Source organism: Sceloporus occidentalis, unplaced genomic scaffold (genome assembly GCF_023333645.1).
Source record: "Sceloporus occidentalis isolate IW3139 unplaced genomic scaffold, rSceOcc1.0.p SCAF_7, whole genome shotgun sequence".
Lineage (NCBI taxonomy): Eukaryota > Metazoa > Chordata > Lepidosauria > Squamata > Phrynosomatidae > Sceloporus > Sceloporus occidentalis.
Genome location: NW_028316987.1, coordinates 64,369,647 through 64,389,855, shown reverse-complemented (window position 1 = coordinate 64,389,855; position 20,209 = coordinate 64,369,647). Strand labels below are relative to the sequence as shown.

General features: G+C 39.3%; 1 protein-coding gene across 3 annotated transcripts in view; it reads right to left on the bottom strand.

Moving 5' to 3' along the window:
- Positions 1-4,631: 4,631 nt before the first annotated feature.
- LOC149309854 (thrombospondin type-1 domain-containing protein 7A-like) overlaps positions 4,632-20,209 on the bottom strand; it is a 358,854-nt gene continuing 343,276 nt past the window's right edge. For all 3 annotated transcript variants that reach the window (XM_089533152.1, XM_089533150.1, XM_089533151.1), the window contains 5 exons: positions 19,519-19,614; positions 14,627-14,709; positions 13,179-13,389; positions 11,581-11,668; positions 4,632-9,061 (listed from right to left, as the gene is read on the bottom strand). In XM_089533152.1, coding sequence (XP_089389278.1) covers positions 8,977-9,061; positions 11,581-11,668; positions 13,179-13,389; positions 14,627-14,709; positions 19,519-19,614 — 563 coding nt within the window. In that variant the 3' untranslated portion in view covers positions 4,632-8,976. The remainder of the gene's footprint in view (positions 9,062-11,580; positions 11,669-13,178; positions 13,390-14,626; positions 14,710-19,518; positions 19,615-20,209) is intronic.

Here is a 20,209-nt window from a genome sequence, read left to right as displayed (position 1 = left end):
TCCACATTGTGGTTTTTATTTATTTATTTTCTCCTGTGTGATTTTTAACAACTTTGCTTGAGGAAGAAGCCACTGGAGCTTTGAAAGCTTGCAACATGTATAATGTGCATTTTGGTTGGGCCAATAAAGGTACCACTGTTTTGTGGATTTTGGATGATACTCAACTGCGCTATATTGCTATGCTTATTAGAAGTTCATGATCTTCTGATAATCCTTTCCTTCTGTGCTTGCTGTGGGCGGGTATGCATCACATAGAGGAAAGAGATTAATTTTGTACAGAAGCTTCTTATGCAAACTGGAGAGAAATACCTGACTCCATTTGCTTCTGCACAGGAAGTAGTAAAGTTTGCTGCATTTGCTGATTTTTCAAAAGAATGTCTTGATGAGTTGCAACACTCTTTCTCATCCAAGGCAAACCATTTAGACAGATATCCCTTCTATTCCTAGGGGCAATAGGGACTCTACTGTCCTCCTTGATTTCTCAGTATTGCTGTGAAACTTTGTGGTAGCTCTCTAATTAATGTCAGTGGCAATGTTCCCCAAAGACCCGAGGAATTTGTTGGAAATGAGCGAGCCAGCTGTCAGTGCCAAGCAAACAAGCTTTCTGTTCCCAGTTGCACAGATGCTATTAAGAGAGTCCTACAGCATCTTCTGAGGAAATTTTCTGTACTTTCGTTGGAGGCAGAAGACATTTAAGTTAGCTGGCGTGTCTTCTGTAGCCAGTCATGTATAGGGTTGTAATTTAATTGCGCTGTTCCCACCAGAGCCGCTTCTTCGTAATAGTCAGAAAGAAACCAAATGGGGTCTGTAGCAGAGAATTCCCATGATATTATTTGATCTCACACTCAAATTCCCTTTGCTTTCTCATTCTTCACAGGAGAATGGCTGTTCATCCTTTTGCAAAGGGATGTACATTTTCTCAGGATGATCCCAAAGGGATGGTGGCTCTCTTTCAGCTTTTTAGCTTCCACTGAACATAATGAATGGGATAGCAGCCATGCTAGGCTTGGGAAAGTGAAATATCCTACAGCCACAGTAGACTCGGGACCAACCTTTGATAAGGGATGGAAAGAATCTTAATAATTATTTATTCCCAGATTGATAGAGAAGGCCTCCTAGCAGACAGAAAATGCTGTCAGGAAAAATAACAGCCCAGTGAGAATTTTGAGTAATTTTTTCATGGTATTTGAACATCACAGAGTGTTGCAGAGCGTCTTGTGAAAGAAGCCAAGGTCTTATTCTCCAGAGAATAATTCCTCTGTAACACTTCAGGGTATTCAAATACAAGGAGGCTACAATGGAGGGATATTCATTTTTTCCTGCAGCAGGGATAAAACTTCCATAGTTATACATCTTTGTGTACAACTGTTCCCTAGCTGGATGGGGACGTTGTATAAAAAGAAAAAATCCCTTGTATAGTTTCCTACACAGTCCACCAAGTGGGCACTGTACTTAATATCTCCCTACCCACATCCAAAGGGCTTCTGTTTCAACATCCTTTTATTTTAGGGCAAGTTGCCATTTTCTCTTACTTGTTGCTGATAGATTATTAGCCCTGTTTTTATCTCTCCAGGGATTGTGTAGGTACCTTTTTGTAGGACATATCATTTGTACTTTGGGGCCTACCCACCTTCCCTTCAGATCTCACAGATTTCTATCCAAACAATAAACATGGAGTGTTTGCATTGTTGAGGATCAGCTATGGCCCCTCACTGCTGGAGAGGGACCACTGCCAACCCTCAGTACCTACTTGCCCATTTCTCCCTACTTCTTTTTGCTGTTGCTTTGTTATGAGCACTGATCTCCATGAGAGGACATTGCTAGAGGTTGTGGGGAGTACTAACTGCATAGGGTGACACCTCAGATGGGAGTGTCACCAAGTGCACTGTTGGGAAAGGGTGTCAAAGTTCCGATCTGGTGGCTTTGCTGGTCAAGCAAGAAAATGAGCCTCATCCCCTTTCCACCTGGTTGGCAGCTCCACCAGACCTGGAAAAGGCTGTTGAAGAGAATGACGAGAAGCTATGGGACTATGGCTTCCACTGAAGAGGGGTTATTTGCAGTGCACCTGGATATGGCCCATGGGAGGATACAGCTTCCCTGGAAGCCTCTGTACTCCAAATGTGCCCAGGCATGCTGGAAGGGGACAGGGAGCTCTCCCTTTGGGGATCAGCATGCCCCAGATACATATGGGTCCTGGTTCACCTACAGCCCAGAAAATGGCTCCACGGTGGCCCTACACTTCAACTAGCTACACCACCCACCTTTTCTGGTACAAGGACAAAGGTTCACCTAGACTAATTGTGGAATGCACAGGCTCCAGTTCAGTTGTGTAGTGGCTCCTGTTCTGCATTGGAGATGCTGCTTTTGCCAACCCAGAATGGTTTGCATTGCACATCCAGCATGGTGGCCATGTCTTCCATAATGGGTAATCCTTGCCAGTTGTGCACTGGGCACCATTCCGTGCTGATACTGGGCTATAGTGGTGCCTGTTGTCTTTGGTGAGTTTGGGTGTATATGAGTTGGTGTGGTGTCCATCTGCTGTGGCATGCTGTACATGTATGTGTGTGCACTGCCACCTCCCCCTGCATTTGGCCACTTGCTCGGGTTGCAGCAGTGGTTTTGTCTATCTATATGTTTGGCATGTGTGCCAGCTGCATACTTACCTATCTACATATTCCTGTTACAGCCTGCTTCCAATGTGGATGGGGGCACCATGGAGGGCTAACCGTGACATGTGAAGGTAGATGTGACTGTGTAAGAGGGTGATGTGTCATCTCATGTTGATGTTCAAGCACCAGAAGCCACATTGCCTGCCCAACTACCCATCATGCACCTTGCCCCAGCAGCAACCCCCATCACCATAGATTTCAGAGCCCATGGGGTGGCCAGGGGAATAGGATGCAGACATTGGTCTGCCCCAGCAGATTCCTGTAGCTGTCTCCTGTGTGTGTTAAAATACACACAGGACTCCATGCACCACCTGTGTGCATCTGGTGTGTTGGTCACCTCTTCAAAGTGTTTGGTATGCCTATGGAATTGTGTACATTGTGTTGGTGGGGCTGCTGTAGTTCCTAGATGCACTTCTGTATCACATTGGGCATCCATCCTTCTCCACTTCTGCATTGGCTGGGGCTGCTGTTGTGTGCCTTTGGCATGGTGGGTATTCTGTACCTGGGCATTGTGTCTTTGAGCTGTTGGAGAGATTGTGCTATGCGGGGCTTAAGGAGGGCTGTGAGGTGGGTTTTAGTATTTCAGGATGGAAAGCTTGGGTATGTCATTCTGGTCCACTTCCCTCATTCCTTTTGCCCCAGTAAAATTGTACTTTTGTTTTTCTGCTGATGTACTTAAATGGGGTAATAATAATAGGATTTATTTATATGCCGCCCAATCACTGGGAATCTGGGTGGCTTACAACAGAGGGGATAATAGACGGTTCCCTGCCCTCAGGCTTACAATCTAAAAAGACATGACACAAAAGGAGAAGGGAATGGTGGTGGGGGGGGAGGGGATCAGGTCCAGCATTCTTCTGTCCCTCTGAGGCCTGGACCAAGGCAGATTGACTGGAGGGAGGGCTCTTTTTAATCGAGGCTGGGCCCGATGGCGTTGGGCCTGTCCTTTCACTCCCTCCCAGGTAACCCTCATTTAATTTTGGAGGGATGCATTGTGCTAAGAAGTGCAAAACATTTATATTCAGCAAACATCTTGCCGTTAAAGCCTGTGATTTTTTATTTAAAATCCCATGACATCCACTTAATTTGGCAATCTTTCAGACAAGCTGAGTTTTTTTTTTCATGGGACATATAATCACCCAATCCTTACTTTAAGCCATTTTTGTTATGCTTTTAAGAACTAGCAATTGTTGGAGACAGCAAGTGGTTTTGTTTCTGGAATGCTAACATGTTGCTGCATTGTGAAGGCAGAGTCCATTTCTTACTGAACACCTTCAGACCACATATTTACAGAAGGGCCACTGCATGCACATGCTCCTAGGAAACGTCAGCACATAGTGGAAGGGGGAACCATTGTCACCTAATGTTCCCTGGAGGAGATATTTCAAATGTATTTTTGTGCTCAATGACCTTTTGACTGCCTTTTAAAATCTCTCATATAGACAAGCATTCTGATAGTATTAAAGCCAATGAAAGCTGATTCTACCTGGAATATTTTCATCATCAGAATAACCCCTAAGAAGTACCTAGTCTTTATTCCAAGAGAAAAGGATTATGCCCTTGTTTTCTCCCTCCTATAAGCCCATACAAACAACATTTTGGTCTTATGAACTGCCTCTTCCCTTCCTCCTTTCTCCATCAGTAAGAAGCAGTTGCATGAGCCTTTGCAAGGAACTGTCAGCCAACAGTCTTGGGGAGAGGAAACAGAACTCCATGGATAGGGAATTATGTTTGAAGTAGGATCTTGACCAGTGAGTGGAGCATTCAAGTACCCACTTGCATTGCAGCATTTAAGGAGGGCTTCTGGTTATCACTCTGTGACAGAATAACAGTTATAGCACAGACACACACACACCACTTTTGTGTTAATATTTATTGTCTGCATTACCTCAGTTATGTACAAATACCACATATGAAAATGTAAGTATGTTTACATTTTCAGATGTAATCTGCATTAACTGAATAAAGCTTGGTGACAATATACACAAATTCGCAGTAGTTGTACGTAAAATGTTTTGTGCATTTTTTTAAAAAAAGGAATATACATAATTTTAAAAATAAAAAAATGCATTACACCATTTACAAATTAACAAAAAAAGGGTAAACATTCCCCAGACAGCTGCCTTCACACTCTACAAATAAATAAAATAAAATAAAATTCAAGTAAATTGAGGCTGCAGTCCTATACACACTTACTTCAGAGTAAGCCCCATCCAATTACTTAGCGTACCTCTACTTAAGAGTAAGCCCCATTCAGTTCAATGAGGTTTATTTCTAAGTAGACATATATAGGATTGCAGTGTAAGTTAGGCAAAATAATTTTTTTTAAAAAATTTGGGTGAGCACAATTTACAAAAGATTTGAAAGACAAACCTGTTTCCTTCCAGAGATGCTTGATTTATACACTGATGTGTACAAATATTATTTTAAATTAATCATTTTTGCAATGGCAAATGTGGTAAAGGGGTGGAAATGCTGACAATTTCTTTAACAGGGATTTGAAAGCAGATTGCTGTAACAAATATTATCTAGCTTGTGCAGAATCAGAAACGTTGGGGAGAAATGGTTTCAGGACTCAGAAGAGATGCTGCAATCTTAAAAACCCACAGTTTTAAAACAGAAATTGCAAATGGCCACTAGATGAAAATGTCTACTCAGCTAGTGTCGTAATGGATTAAAGATAGCTGATCACTGAAAACATTATCTTCACAAACCAACAATCTACTGTAGTAGCTGCTTTAGGCACTGGATTTGTAGAAATACATTTCAAAAGTAACTTATTTTTATACAGATATTTTTAAAATTACTGCTTCAGTGCTACCTTCTGATATCTAGATTTAACATAATCCAGACTGCAACTGTATACTTCCTACTGCTCCAATAATCTTTTAAAATAATTATCTCTCTTTATAATGAAAGAGAATTCTTCAGGTTGTAAGCTTTCATGCACCTCTTTTTTTTAAACTCGCTCATGTAAAATCAGAGTGCACACATCTGATGTTTTCAATGTCACCTGGGAGTAAACCTCACTATTTGCTGCCAAGTAAACATGGATTGAGTTGCATTGTTGATATAGTAAGGTTCAACTAAATATTCAGGAGCACAGAGGTGGAGAATGGGTTTGCCTCACCAAATGTTTTTGACAACAAATCCCACAAGCCCACCTCTCTATTATCTATTTAGTTTTCAGCTTTAATATGAATAAGATGGTTGTGTTTCACATTTATTTTAAAACATACTACCATGCTTTCTAAAGAATTGTTGCTCAAAGCTGTTTAGATTTAGGGAGGTGAAAAACTTTTACTCTGTTTCACAGCATATCTTTGAATCTTATTTGAATTCCCATCCTGCCCTTATACTTTTATTAGATTGTAATATTTTGTTTGAAAACTGTATGCTTTACATATTTTCCCAATGTATATATTTGTTAATGCTTTTAGTGCATGCACTTTCTTCACTGGCTGAGGCATGTTTGTGTCTACATATCTGGCTTTATGCATTTTTAGTCATTCATTCCTACAAAATGCCTCCACAAGACATGCAAATGTGTGGATTTTTTGAGACAAGCTGCATTTCATCTTGGAACAAGTTTTGGGTGAAGCAAATTGGTTCTTATCAAATCCAGCAAAATTCTTTTCCCTGTTTTTTTCCCCTTTTCCATCCCTATTTTTTACAGCTCATTGTAGATTCATGCCATAAATTATGATTAATCCTTATTTTTAACAAAAGCAGTTTGAGATTGGACTACTGTTGACATTGTGTGGGTGAGGATGATAAAGCGTATGGTGGGAGTCTAGGGTAGAGTTCTCAACAAGTTAATCAAGATAGTGACTATAACTTTGGGGTGAAGAATGGACAGAGCATTTCTTATCCCCATATCTGCACAGACTGCTTGAAGATGAATGGGAAGGTGGTGTCTCTCCACTAGTATTGGGCATTGTATCTGTTCTAAAGATGCCACATTAACCTAGAGAAAAGGTATAACTGTACCAGTAGTGGTCTTCCCACTAGAAGTAGGCCTCAAAATTTGGAATTCTGGGATAGAGAGGGAACAAAAATGACTCTGGATCCAAAGCTCCTTCATCTGCAGGTGTAGCCCCAGGATTTCCCCTTCTATAACAGGCTGGAGTTGGTGTAAGTGATCATCTCCCCATTGGAACCTATTTGGGGTGGGTGTGTGGAAATCAACAACAAAACAAAGAAATATGCTTGATGTGAGCCAGCTGGGCTTTTGAAGAGGAGCTTCACCCATACCCAGGACCATTTAGAATAGTACCAAAAAGCATCCTTTCCCTCCCTTTTTGTCCATTTAGGTAGCTATCTTGGCCAGAAACAAATGATAATATTGGCTTTAATGATCACTGCATAATGACCCAGGCATCTTGGGCACATTAGGAACAGTTTAGCTTATTGACAGACACCTGAGAAACCAAACCAATAATGTTGTTTTAACAGATGCCTGATTAAAGTTGATTAATTATATTGCTTATTCATATGCTTATAACTAGATCAAGACAGACACAGATGCTATCTTGGGAAGAATGACCTTGTATCTTGGAAAGGTCACGGAGCACTAGCAGCAAAATAGGCTTCATCTTAGTAATACACTGAAAACCCATTTGAACAGAAGAGATTACTGAAAGAAATTAAGCAGCTGGAAGTAGTTATATTGCAAGGAGTATTTTTTAAAAAGTTGACATCAGGCAGAGCTCTGGATACACTCATGGAATGACACTGGATTGGAGTGCTGCCCCATCGAAAGAAATTCTTGAAAATATCAATTCTACTCCCAGGATTATCAATAGGACAGCCATTCTAGATGAATCAGCTCTAGAGTGCATTAGAATCCCCCTGCTTACATTAGGAAACTGGAACACGGTGTACCATTTTTTGTATCTTCATATAGGCTGTATTAACTGATGAGTCTGGATGAAAAAAAAAGTCAAGAATACACCAGGTTATCCCAAGTGGAAAGAGACAAAGCTATTAGTTCTTCAACAACGAAACACTTTCCATTAGCAAGAGAAAAATAAATAGTTAATTTGCATTATTTCTGCTGAACATAAGTGGAAACATTGTTTAGACAAATATTTCCCTCAAGATTAGAGGGCAACCACACTTTTTTCTTTTCTTTTTTTACAAAGTTAGCAATATAAAAATCTAGTCATAAACAACCTTCAAAGTAATTAGAAATCAATGTGAAAATCTATTATCTGTATAAGTTGGACAGAATCAAAAAAGTAGACACGTTTACTGCCATGGTTTCAACTACAAAACAGTTGTTGTTACAAGAAATAGTATAAACAGTACTTGTATTATTAGCTGGTCTGATCCAGTCACAGTCCAGAAACTGATCTCTACTCTCATTAGGACTCAAGAACTTATTGGAAAATGTCTATTTGATGGCTGAAAAGATGCAGCGTCCTCATCATCATCCTTTTTGAAAAGAGGCAGTTTCTATGGCAATACTAGTTAATAAGTGCATATCATGCTGCACTAATATAGTGCAAAAAATTGCCTTACATGTAGAAAAAAGTTGCAGGCAACAGTTTGAGAGTTAGAGAAAGTAAAAACGTAGTACACACAGATATTAATTCTCCAGACAACTTCTATAAAATAGTGAACCTGAAAATGCTTCTTTCCTTAATAAGTGTGTGTATGGCGCTTTAGTATCTGCAACTGGGTATCAGGACAGAGTCTTTTGCAAGTCTTCACTCTTATGGATGGCAGGTCAGGGAAAAACCACCTTCCATTGCCAAAATGCCAAACTTGCTCAATGGGTCTTATTCTCAGTTAAAATTAACAGGTTGCCAAGCACTAGAATGCTGTTCAGCCAGTAAATCATTTGACAGGTTAATACATATGGTGCAACTGAGTATATAAGTTGTATATAAAGCATTGTAGACATCTTGGTATGATCTCTTCATGCTTACTGAGTACACTAGTTTAATGCTGCCAAGAGCTCTGGCATCAAGACTCCCAGATGTCAATATAAGTCATATACAATTGGCTGGAGACACAAGTGGCTTTACAGTTCATCCTTTTCCACACAAACAAACAAACAAACAAACAAAAAGGCCACATTAACAGTTCCAGCTGCTGTGCTTACAACAGAAATTTGCCACCAGAATTTGCTGTACTGATAGATGGTCTAGAACAAAGTATGTTTCTTGGAATATCCATGGCCATTGTGAAGTTATTTTTTTTTGTCTTGTGGTATAACATCTGCTCTGTAATGTACACAACGTACATGCTCTTTTTGAACACTACAGTTTCAAGAGACTAAAGTCAATGGAAAGTCATTATTTTACATGTCTGCATCTCCATCATAAGCCAGCGTTAAAGGTTTCAGACGGTTGTTCTGTCTTCTTTGAGGCTTCTTTGGCTTTTTGCTGCAGTGAGTAAAACCAACAGTTAAAAGCTCAGATATCAAAGCAATGAGCATACTATATAACAATAGGCTTTAATTTTCATTTCAGGCAAGATGAGTTACATGAAAGCATGAATTATTTAGCTAAAGCATTACAGTTGGCCCTCCATATGTATGGATTCTTTATCCATGGATAAATATATATATATTCCAAAAAGCAAACCATTTTGCTATTATATTTAAGGGAAACCATTTTACTATGCCATTGTATTTAATGGGACTTAAGCATTCCGGACTTTTGGTATCCACAGGTGTGTGTGTGTGTGTTGGAATTAAACCCCAGCAGATACCAAGGGCCCACTGTACTGCTTTTGTAATTCAAGTTACCACTTCTCAGAACACCTAACATACTGACTCACACAAATTCAGGAGAACACTCACACTCATCTGTTCAACTTTAAATAATTTAGAATAGTATTTTCTGGCTTTGATGGAAAGAACAAAAAGTTGTAAATTACATCCTTAAGGACAGATCTGAATGCAATAAACATTTGAATACATTTTGCAGTCTATCTCCATTAACACCTTTGTAATATCTTCAATGCTTGGATCCAAATACACATGATGCATCTGAAGTGGCCAAACACACAGGATATCTTATGAAGTGCAACCTGTAGCACTAACTGACAAATTATTTTTAAGTATGTATTTTGGGGGAAGGAAGTAGGCACTGGGTTAGTCATTAAAATTAGATATTTGTTGCATTTGTCCCAATGCTCTAGGATGCTCAGTATTTGTCTCTGTACTAAAGTTCCATTGTTCCTCTGTTTTCTTTGTTAATAAAAACATACCATATTGGATTTATATTGGATTTAAAATTATATTACTGTTCTTAAATTGTTTTATTGTATTATGACATTGGTCATATTTTATCTGTTGTACACCGCTTTGATCTACAAGGAAAGGCGGTATATAAATAAACAATTTATTATTTATTATACCAGGGGTACAATGAAATTAAAGTATTGAGCAGCCTAAAGCATTGTGGCAAATCAAATATAATAACAGAAAAAAAGACAACAACTATTGCATATGGTTGTTGTTAACTGCCCTTGGGTGAGCCCTGACTCATGGTGATACTGTGGATAAGACATCTCCAAGATCCCCTATCTTCCACTGCTCTGTTTAGATTCTGTCAACTCAGGCTGGTGACCTCCCTGATTGAGTCTATACACCAGGCATGGGATCTTCCTCACTTTCCACTTCCCTCTACTTTTCCTAGCATTATTGTCTTTTCCAGTGGGTCATGCCTTCTCATGATGTGATCAAAGTATGATAGCCTCAGTTTCATCATCTTGGCTTCCAGGGAGAGGTCAGGCATAATGTGTTCAAGGGCCAATTTGTTTGTCGTTTTGGTTGTCTGCAGTGTTCTCAGCACTCTTCTCCAGCACCACATCTCAAATAAATTGATTTCCTTTCTGTCAGCTTTCTTCACTGCCCAATTCTCACATCCACACATGGTGATGGGGAATGTAATGGGTTGGATGATTCTAACTTTAGTGCTCAGTTGTATATCTTTATACCTTAGGATACTGTCTAGTTATTTAATGGCTGCCCTTCCCATTCCTAGTCTTCTTATTTCTTGACGGCAGTCTCCATTCTGATTAATGTTTTATCCAAGATACTGGAAATCTTTAACTATTTCAGTTTCCCATTTAGGCTCAATTTATGTAGATTCTCTGTGGCTATTATTATTATTACTATTATTATTATTATTTATGTCCAGCCATGAGCCTGCCTTTGCACTTTCTTTCTTCATCTTCCTTAGTAATTGTTCCAAGTCTATTATGCTTTCCGCTAACAGTATGGTTTCATCTGCATATCTTAGTTTGTTGATGTTCCTTCCTCCAGTCCTCATTCTTCTGAGTCTAGCCCTGTTCTTTGTATGATATTTTCTGCACAGACGTTGAATAAGTAGGGTGATAAAATGCAGCCTTGCTTGATCCCTTTGGCAATTGGGAACCATTCTGTTTCTCCATATTGTTCTAAAGTAATAGCCTCTTGTCCTAAGTACAGATTTTTTATTAGGACTATCAAATGTGATGGCGCTCCCATGAAAATTGATACATTAAATAAACTTTAGGCAAAAATATAAAATATTTAGGTGTGTTTGTGTGTATGTAGGGGGGACAAGGATTTCATTGGGGCATTACATGTTAATTCCTTGTTTTGCCAGTAATATACTTTTTATATGTTTACATAAGGAGGTATCTAATATCCCCTTTTGCAAATGGTGCCCTGTTTGTTCAACTATACAGAGACAGTTTTAAAGACCAGTCAGCACATTGGCAAAGCTCCTCACATTCCCTCCTAATAAAAACAGTCTCTGAAACATTGTTGGTGTCTCCAAAACTATGCCAAAGTCCCATTGGCATAGTTATCTGTCGAACAGCTATCTATCTGTTTGTCTTTGTTGCTAAATTTCACATTCATGGCTTTTACATTAATAGTTTAAAGATAATAAATGATGAAAGAACTCACCAGGCTAGATATATCATAGAAATAATAAAGATGAGCAAAACAAATGCACCAGCAGCAACACCATAAACCCAGGTCTTCAGCATCCCATCTAAAAGGAATTAAGGTTAGTCATTAGCCTACAAGTTAGTATTGAATGGATTAAAATGCAATATATAATGTAGTAAATCAAGAGCATATTAAAAAGCTTGCACAAGTCCTCTCCAAGAAGGCAATTTAGAGGTTGCGTGAAATCACTTAGTTGATAAATGGGACAACATTTTTGCTTGCAATATGCAGCACAAATCAACCAAGAGAGTAAAGAACAAAACCTGCTCTAGTCATTATCTGAATTCAAGTGTCAAGCTAAGATGTGAATAATTCAGGACAAATTTGTTAACTATATATATGCCTAACGCCCAAGGAAGTGAAAAGACAGGCTCAGCGCCATCGGGCCTATCCTTAAGAAGAGCCCTCCATCCAGTCCATCTGCCTTGGTCCAGGCCTCTGAAGGAGAGAAGAACTTCTGGACCTGATCCCCTTCCCCACCACCATTCTCTTCTCCTTTTGTGTCATGTGTTTTAGATTGTAAGCCTGAGGGCAGTGAACCGTCTAATTAAAAATAATAATTTGTAAGCCAGTCTGATAGCCTTTAGGGCTGAAGAGTGGGGTATAAATACCATAATAAATAAATAAAATAAATATGAAGTTATTATTTAAAACTTTCATTATTTTATATTTAACAAAGCTAGATTTCCATTCATTCTTATGATCAAAATGCATAATTGCTTCCTGTAACACTGACTGTGTTATGTGCTGACAGTCAAATAGGGGTGATTTACAATGCAATCCTACATATGCTAACTAAGAAACTAAGGCCCGTTTTGATCAGTCTTAACTGAAAACATTGGTACAACAGAAGACACAAAGCTGTGCAATGATTACATTTTCATTCAGAATCCTCTTGATTACACACACGGTCATAACCCCAGTTCCATCAGTTTATGTACTTCTGGGGCATTGAGAAGCAGTATCCAGCACTCCTTCTGAAATATCTCTTGCCCCAAGTGTACAATTACAACTGGGGAGTTTCTAGACACAATTCCATCCCCTGTCCACTGACTGCTTGTGGAGATGCTCCTGGTTGATCCAGCTGCCATTGAGTAATTTGGAAAGATATGCAGCACACTTGAGGAGGAGGTAGGTAAGCAGATGCAGCCCTGGTCTGCAGGCAGTGGGGTAAGTACATGGGAGAGGGGCCTTAAATCTAGGTCAGGGGGCTTAATGGGCTTCAGTCCTTGACATTTGCTCTCGATATATTCATTCTGTGCCTTAAAAGAAAGCTTAATTATAAAATCTATTAATATTTTGAGTAAAAAAAAGTATCCCTAAATGTTAAACATACTTAAGTATGGGTAGGACATTAAAAGGACTCAAAACCATACTACCTTTTACATCATGTTAGTAGAGCGAATGAGATATTTGCTCTCTATGCATTACCTCCCTCTTTTCATTCTGCAAAAACTATGCCAAAACTCTAGAAAACTGACCATGCTTTCATGAAATGAAAAGTACTTCAATGGTGATACTTAGAAGCACTAACTATTCATGTTAAACTTCACCTGGTCCAAAAGGCTGCAGGAACCAAGTTCTTCCTCGTCCTGTTTGCGTATTGGATGGCTGTGTGGGGTTCACAGCTCGACTGGTTTTTACATCTCCCTTTTTGTCTTCCACTGTGGGGATGGCTACCACCGGGATGAGAGTGCATTGCTCAAGTGTGCCATCAGAGGACATCACTTCTGTGTACCCTTCTTCACAAGTACAAGTTCTAATCTGCAGAGGAACAAGTGTTTTACACACTGTAGCAAAACTATACATTTTCACTGCTGTACAACATAATATGGACCAATAATAAAAAGATGCCTAAATGCTACACCAATTTGATAGGGTGACAAAATTGATGGGGACAGTAAAGAAGCATTTATTGTTGCTGCTGCTTTTTATTGCTGCTGTGTGCCTTTAAATCATTTCCAACATATGGCTACCCTAAGGTGAACCTATCACAGGTTTTCCTTGGCAAGATTTGTTAGAGGGGTTTGCCTTTGCCTTCCTCTGAGGCTGAGAGAATGTGATTTGGCCAAGGTCATCTTGCATCAGTTTCTATGGCTCAGTGAGGATTTGAACTCTGGTCTCTCAGAGTCCTAGCCCAAAAATCAAACCTCTGCACCATGTTGGCTCTAAATGGCTCCTACATTTTGCCTTTTAACAGGTCAGTTATGTTGGGCTGTGTTTGCCCAGCATCTTAAGTGACTTTTTGTCAAGCATCTTATGTGACTGAATAAAAAGTGGCATACAAAAGTCCATTTTCTACTCAAGTAACCAAACAGCTGAATTGTCAGTCCAAGCAAAGCAAGATGGAGTCTTACTGCTGGGGGAAAAAGTATTTATGCTGTATGTCAAGTATCTTACTCTAGCTTTATGAACCTCTCTTTTTTGAGATATAGCTTCTCCTTCAATGGCCAAAGAACCTGAGAATGGGGACACAGGCAGATCATCTAGCACATGCTGTGCTCTCTCCTCCAAAATGCCAGAGCTATCCACCTACTGCCTAATGGTAGAGCTGATCTTGGTAACTCAGACTTGGAGGTTCACTACAGCTAGTCATCCATGCTGAGTCTCTTAGAACATTTCACAGGAAGAGCTTACAATTATCTCCTCTACATTGATCTTTGGATAAATAGACATTCCTTGAATAAAGCTGTAGTCTGTTTAATCCCATGTAATGGTTCACCTTTCTCTCCTGGGCAATGGGGGCTAAGCAAACATGTTATCATGGTTTCTACACTTGTAGGAAATGTCCTTATGAAATCTAGTCTCTCAGCTAAATTTTCTCTTGAAATCTAGTCTCTCTCCCTAAAAAAACCAAAAAACTGTGATTCCCTATTGCAATATTACTCACAAGTAAACATTTTAAAGAATTTTGACTTCCCTGCCAATCCAAAATAATGTATCAAAATGTTAATGGGGCCACTGGTGGAACACCATGTTTCTATGACACAATAGCACATACCTCACTACAGTAAGAATAGGGTTGACTGCAGGGTGGCTTACATGATCTGTCAACCTCTGGTTGGCGCATCACTAAGCATCCTCCTGCAGAACAAAACAAATTATATTTTGACATACCTGTTCCTCACCACTGTTGAAACTCCATAACAGCCAGGATATATATATATATAAACATACCACAATGGAAGAGGATGCTCTTCTACTCTGTCACAATTTCTCATAGAAAGAATACTAGCATCTGATGGATTTATCTGTATCACTCTATAAGGAATGTTGCTATGTCTGATGGCAATTTGGTTTTAATGCCTCAAACAGGCAATTGACTGGAAATGTACTGGGGATCATTGGATTTCTAATTTGAGAGCTGTATTCTTGGCAGGTCAGTACTACTGCTAACAACCACTAATATTATTGGCCAACTAACAAAGGTGATGTATGTTGGAAATCATGGTCCCCTTACAACATAGAGGCCTTCAGCTAGATCATCCAACCAGTGGGCAAATTTACAGGCCCCACAGAAAGAATAGGATAGGTTACTATGAACACTTTAAAACTGTCCTTTCTTCCCCTATATGAACATCTGTTGTATTAATGACAATGCCTGTTTTTTCATGGCTATAACTTTCCATGCCTCTCTGAATCGCTCTTATCTGAAGAAAGGGGAAAAAAGAACATTATTCCTCAGGTGAATCATTTATAGCACCATCACCTTAAAGGTTGCTGCACAAGTTGTTCTGATTCATGATGACAGTAAGACAAATTATAATTTGTTTTCATTATATTGTTAATTTTGAGTGGACCGAGTTCTAAACAAGAATGATCTTTTATACAAAGATAACAGTAAGACAAATGATACCAAATATTTGTGTTTTTTTAAGACTAACCTTTCTCCACATTTTGTTCTTAATTCTTAGTGGCTATATTGTTATGAATGCTGCACAGTTATTGTTTTAAATCAATAAAAGCACAAGCTTTCATCATTGTTTTGAGTCAGGATCCATTTTTTTTGGCCATTGTTGAAAAGTACCCAGTTATCTCCCTTTGTTTTTGCAAAAGAGTGCATAGCTTCAGTGATTAAATGTCACTATATACATAATTTATATTTGCTTCCACAATCTTGTTTGCATGCCCAACCATCTTGAAATAATCATGCCCGTGTCCTGGTGAGAAACAATGATGAAATCTTGATAACAACAGATGCAATTAGATGCAGTTAGGTAGCTTGTGTTAACCAAAGGATTGGCAGTGACCCAAATCAGTGTTGCTAGCTGCCATGTGAAATGGGGTAAACTCTGCATGTCCCCACATAAGACGCACATGCCTGTAAACACCCTTGTTACAAAATGTCAGCCGCCTCGGGGCCTACAGGAGGAAACTGCTGCTTCATCACTTGTTTCATTTTGAATTAAGGTATCTGCAAAAGTAACACTTGGATGTAAAAAGGCCACTTAGAACAATTATACTGTGGTAGAAGTAGAACAAATTAAAAAGCGAGTCAAAACAAAGCAGTCTAAGCAAAGATCAATGGGATAGTATATTGATATTTTGGTAGTTCCAGCGCAGCTAAACAAAATACCATCAATGCAGAAAATGGTGTCCCAAGAAAATTTTTTTCAGGAGAGTACACATAATGACTGGAATCCAACTGGTGCACTAGGCTACTGGTTGTATTTTTTCCAAGGTTGCACACTGGTGACAGGGAATGGGAAACAAATGCCTAAATCCTGTTTTTAGTCCCAACTAGAGCAGAACTGTTCAATCAGTGAGCTTTACCTAAATGTTAACTCACTAGTCTGCAACTGATTCAAGAGACCTACTTTTGTTAGGAGTAACAAACAGGATGCTAGCCAAAATCAGCCAGGTCCAAGCAGCTTACATTTTGAATAATTTCCTTCTTTCACAGCTTTTTTCACTTGCTTCTTTCACACATGGCCTTTTCTCTTCTGCCATCACTAGCTATAGCACTGCTGCTGGAGTTGTGGTGTAATGTGCCAACAGGATTCCAGCCTTTCCCTTCTGAAAATTACTGGGAAATGTAAGTAAAACTCACAGATGATACTGTAGTACTCTGAATGCTCTAACCATCTGTGGTGTGACTAGTCACTATCACTAGCAGGGTGATTTATTTTGGTGGCCTCTTGACAACACAAAATAGGCTGCTGGGATATAGTAGTGGGCAGTTCCTGTTTCAAGTTTCTTATTTTAGATTTATTTTTGCTGTGATGATCTGTGCTTTTGAAAACTGTAACATTTTATATTTCATGTATAGAATTGCTGACCAACTCATTAAATAACGAGACCAGACAAAGAGAACTGGGTTATAAAATGGGCAACTTTATTAAAATTCAACCTATTTAACTTTATTTCTTGAGAACTACAAGCCCAGGGGGGAGAACCTTGTGTAGGAACAGCTGTCGGATGGTCTGCTCCAAGACCAATTCCCCAGCTTCCAAAAAGGGCGAAAACACCTGAGCCCCAAGGGCAATCCATAATTTGGGTTGCCCCTGGCCAGCCCTCATCCGGAAGGCCAACCCAAGACTTCCCCACTTAACTCTCAAGACTTAAGTGAGGGTTTGAATCTCAAGCCCGCCCCAAGGCAAGTCTCTTTCCCTTCGTGTTTAGCCTCAAGACGTAAACCTCTGTTCCAGAGACCCACCTTCACCCTTTAGGAGGGTGCCGAGGTGCTTACCGAACCGACTATCTCCCCCCGCCTATGCATGAGGCCTATTTATGGCCACACCCCAAGCCAATCGTCCAATTCCTCATCCAGCAGTGTAGGGTAGGCAAAAAAACCTTGGGAAAACAAGGGCAAAAATTCCTACCTGGCTCCGAAGCAACCAGAATGAATCTTACACTGTCGTCAAGGTGGGAGGGTGGGCCAGCTCTTCAGAACTGACAGGGAGGCAAGGGCAGGAGAGCCTTAAACAGGCTTAGCCCCACCCCTCCCTGTCTAACGGCCACACAAAGTGCGCCGTTTTTATTTAAATCTTCTGGTCTCTCCAATGAGAGGCCAGCAAAACCTTCTCGCTGGGCCAATGGGCCCTGAGAACCATTGTATCCAATGGGGGATTTACTTTAGTCGAAAGCATTTCCACTCATGCTAGTTTGGGCAGCTTATTTAAGCCTTCAAGCTTTCCCAAAAATTGTTTCTGAGGGTTAGGAACCCCCCTGGAACTGTTTGAGATAAGCTAAAGAAGGGCAGGGGAATCTATTAACCTCCATATATTGTTAGCACTAATTTATTATCAGTTCTATGAATTCTAGCCAATGGTGAGCCATGATGGGAGTGAACATTTATTAACATCAGGAGGGCCAAAATGCCCTCATTTGGTCTATTAAATAAATCCACACTGAAAAGAATCCTTTGGTAGATCCAAATTTGGTTATACTTCCTTAACATACTGAAATCTTTAGGATGTAAGGTAGTCACAACTTGTCCCATTGACTTTAATGAGTGTACTCTGAACATAAAGAAATTTGGACACAACCTTTTATTTTTATTTATGTTGTAAACTCCTTTAATGATGGCAGTTGAGGCACAGGCTATAAATCTTTATGGATAGAATTCAACCACAATTGCACTTTATGTTCCAGTGATTTCACTTGGAGAAGCATATGGATGTGCTGCCTTTCAACTGAAATCAATAAAACATAAAAGTGCTTAGGTCTGACTGGACTGTGACCTAAATAAAGAAACAGAATTGACAAAAAGTAAGCCGCCAGGTGGATTTGCTGTAATTCTCTAATGCTACTAATCCATAATTGTAACAAACCAAAAGGACCTACTTTGTTATGATTGACTTGCATCCTACCTTATCTCAAGAACATGAGGCCAGTCCAAACTAATAAACAAGCTTTTACAAGTGGTTATTAAAATTTAATAATAGATTTTAAAAGTTTTGAATCACTTATGATCATATCAAAACATGCAAGCATTAACGTTCCACTAATGTAACTGCGAGCATTAAGGTTCCACTAATGTAACACACTAAATGACTGTTAAGTCACCTCTTCCATCCTATGATAGGATTCCGATCACACCAATAATCTATGGTTTAAGCAACTGTGAGAATTTGCTAGGTTTTTAAATCAATGATTGACATGCATCATGTTTGTAAGATCAATGAACTCTAGAAATATACACCTGAGATGAAATTTCTTAGAAGCCAGGACATTGTAGAGAATTCTGGGAATGTTCCTTAACACAAGACTAAACATTACAATAATCGTCTATTTGTTTCTGCAGTGTATAAATACCACTGTGAAAAAGCTCCTATCTCTGACATGTCAAATTTTGGTTTATATCTATCTATTCATTCTGATACAATAATGAGTCAAGCCTAAGTGTATGTGATTTCTGCAACTGATGTACCTGTCTACCTACATCTGACAACTAAAACAGAATGATGAACTAAATAGCCCTTAAGTCTGATCCAGCATGGCTGTTCTTGCATTGTTGGTATATCTATATGGAGCCCTGGTGGCGCAGTGGTTAAATGCCTGTACTGCAGCAATTCACTCGAAACCACAAGGTTGCGAGTTCAAGACCAGCAAAAGGGCCCAAGCTCGACTCAGGCTTGCATCCTTCCGAGGTTGCTAAAATGAGTACCCAGACTGTTGGGGGCAAATTAGCTTACTTGCTAATTAGCTTACTTGCTGTTCACCGCTATGATCTTTGGAATAGCGGTATATAAATAAAACAAATTATTAATTATTATTATTATTAATTAATTATTATTAATTAATTATCTAGCTTTCGGATGGAATTTCAATGCTAATATAAACTGTGAGGTCTTATCCAGAGCAAAGAGCATGTGACTATTTGTATTTATTTTTGATTTTAATAAATGTGGCCGAGTCTGTTCAGGAACATGAATGAAGAAAAACAATTACCTGTAACATTCAAACCATCTGACCTCTGGCACCATACTGTCCGAGAAGATCCTTTCCATGGGCTGGCCATCCATTTGTATTCAAAACACTGACCATCTGGAGTGAAAACAGTAAAGCTGTAAGAGATCCTCCCTTTGGTTTGAAGATAATCATAGCTATTGGAACCATATACAGTACCTGTTGTTTCATTTCTGTATTATCTTGAATTTTATTAATCAAACCAGAGCTTGGAAACATTTCCCTTTTTGCCCAATGACCATGTTGGCTAGGGGATTCTGAGAATATTTCCAAACTCTGCCTCAAATAATAATAATAATAATAATTATTATTATTATTATTATTATTTAGGGAAGAGAAGTTAAGCATTGGTAAACTGGTTGTAATTTGTGTCCTGGGTGAGCATTCCACAACTGGAGGATCAGCACAAAAGATACCCTTTTCCACACTTGTCACCCACTAAGATGGCTGGGTCATTTGAAGAAGGCTCATATGGAAAGAGATGATACAACAGGTACCCCAGTCCTGAGCCTTGGACTTCTGTAAAGGTCAGCATCTATATTTTAAATTGGACTCAACAATGGACCATGAGCTGGTGCAGCTGTTTTACTCTCAGCAATACATGTTGCCAATGCCCAGCCCCTCTTAATAATCTTCTATCTGTATTTTGCACCTAGTATTGTTTTCAAATTAG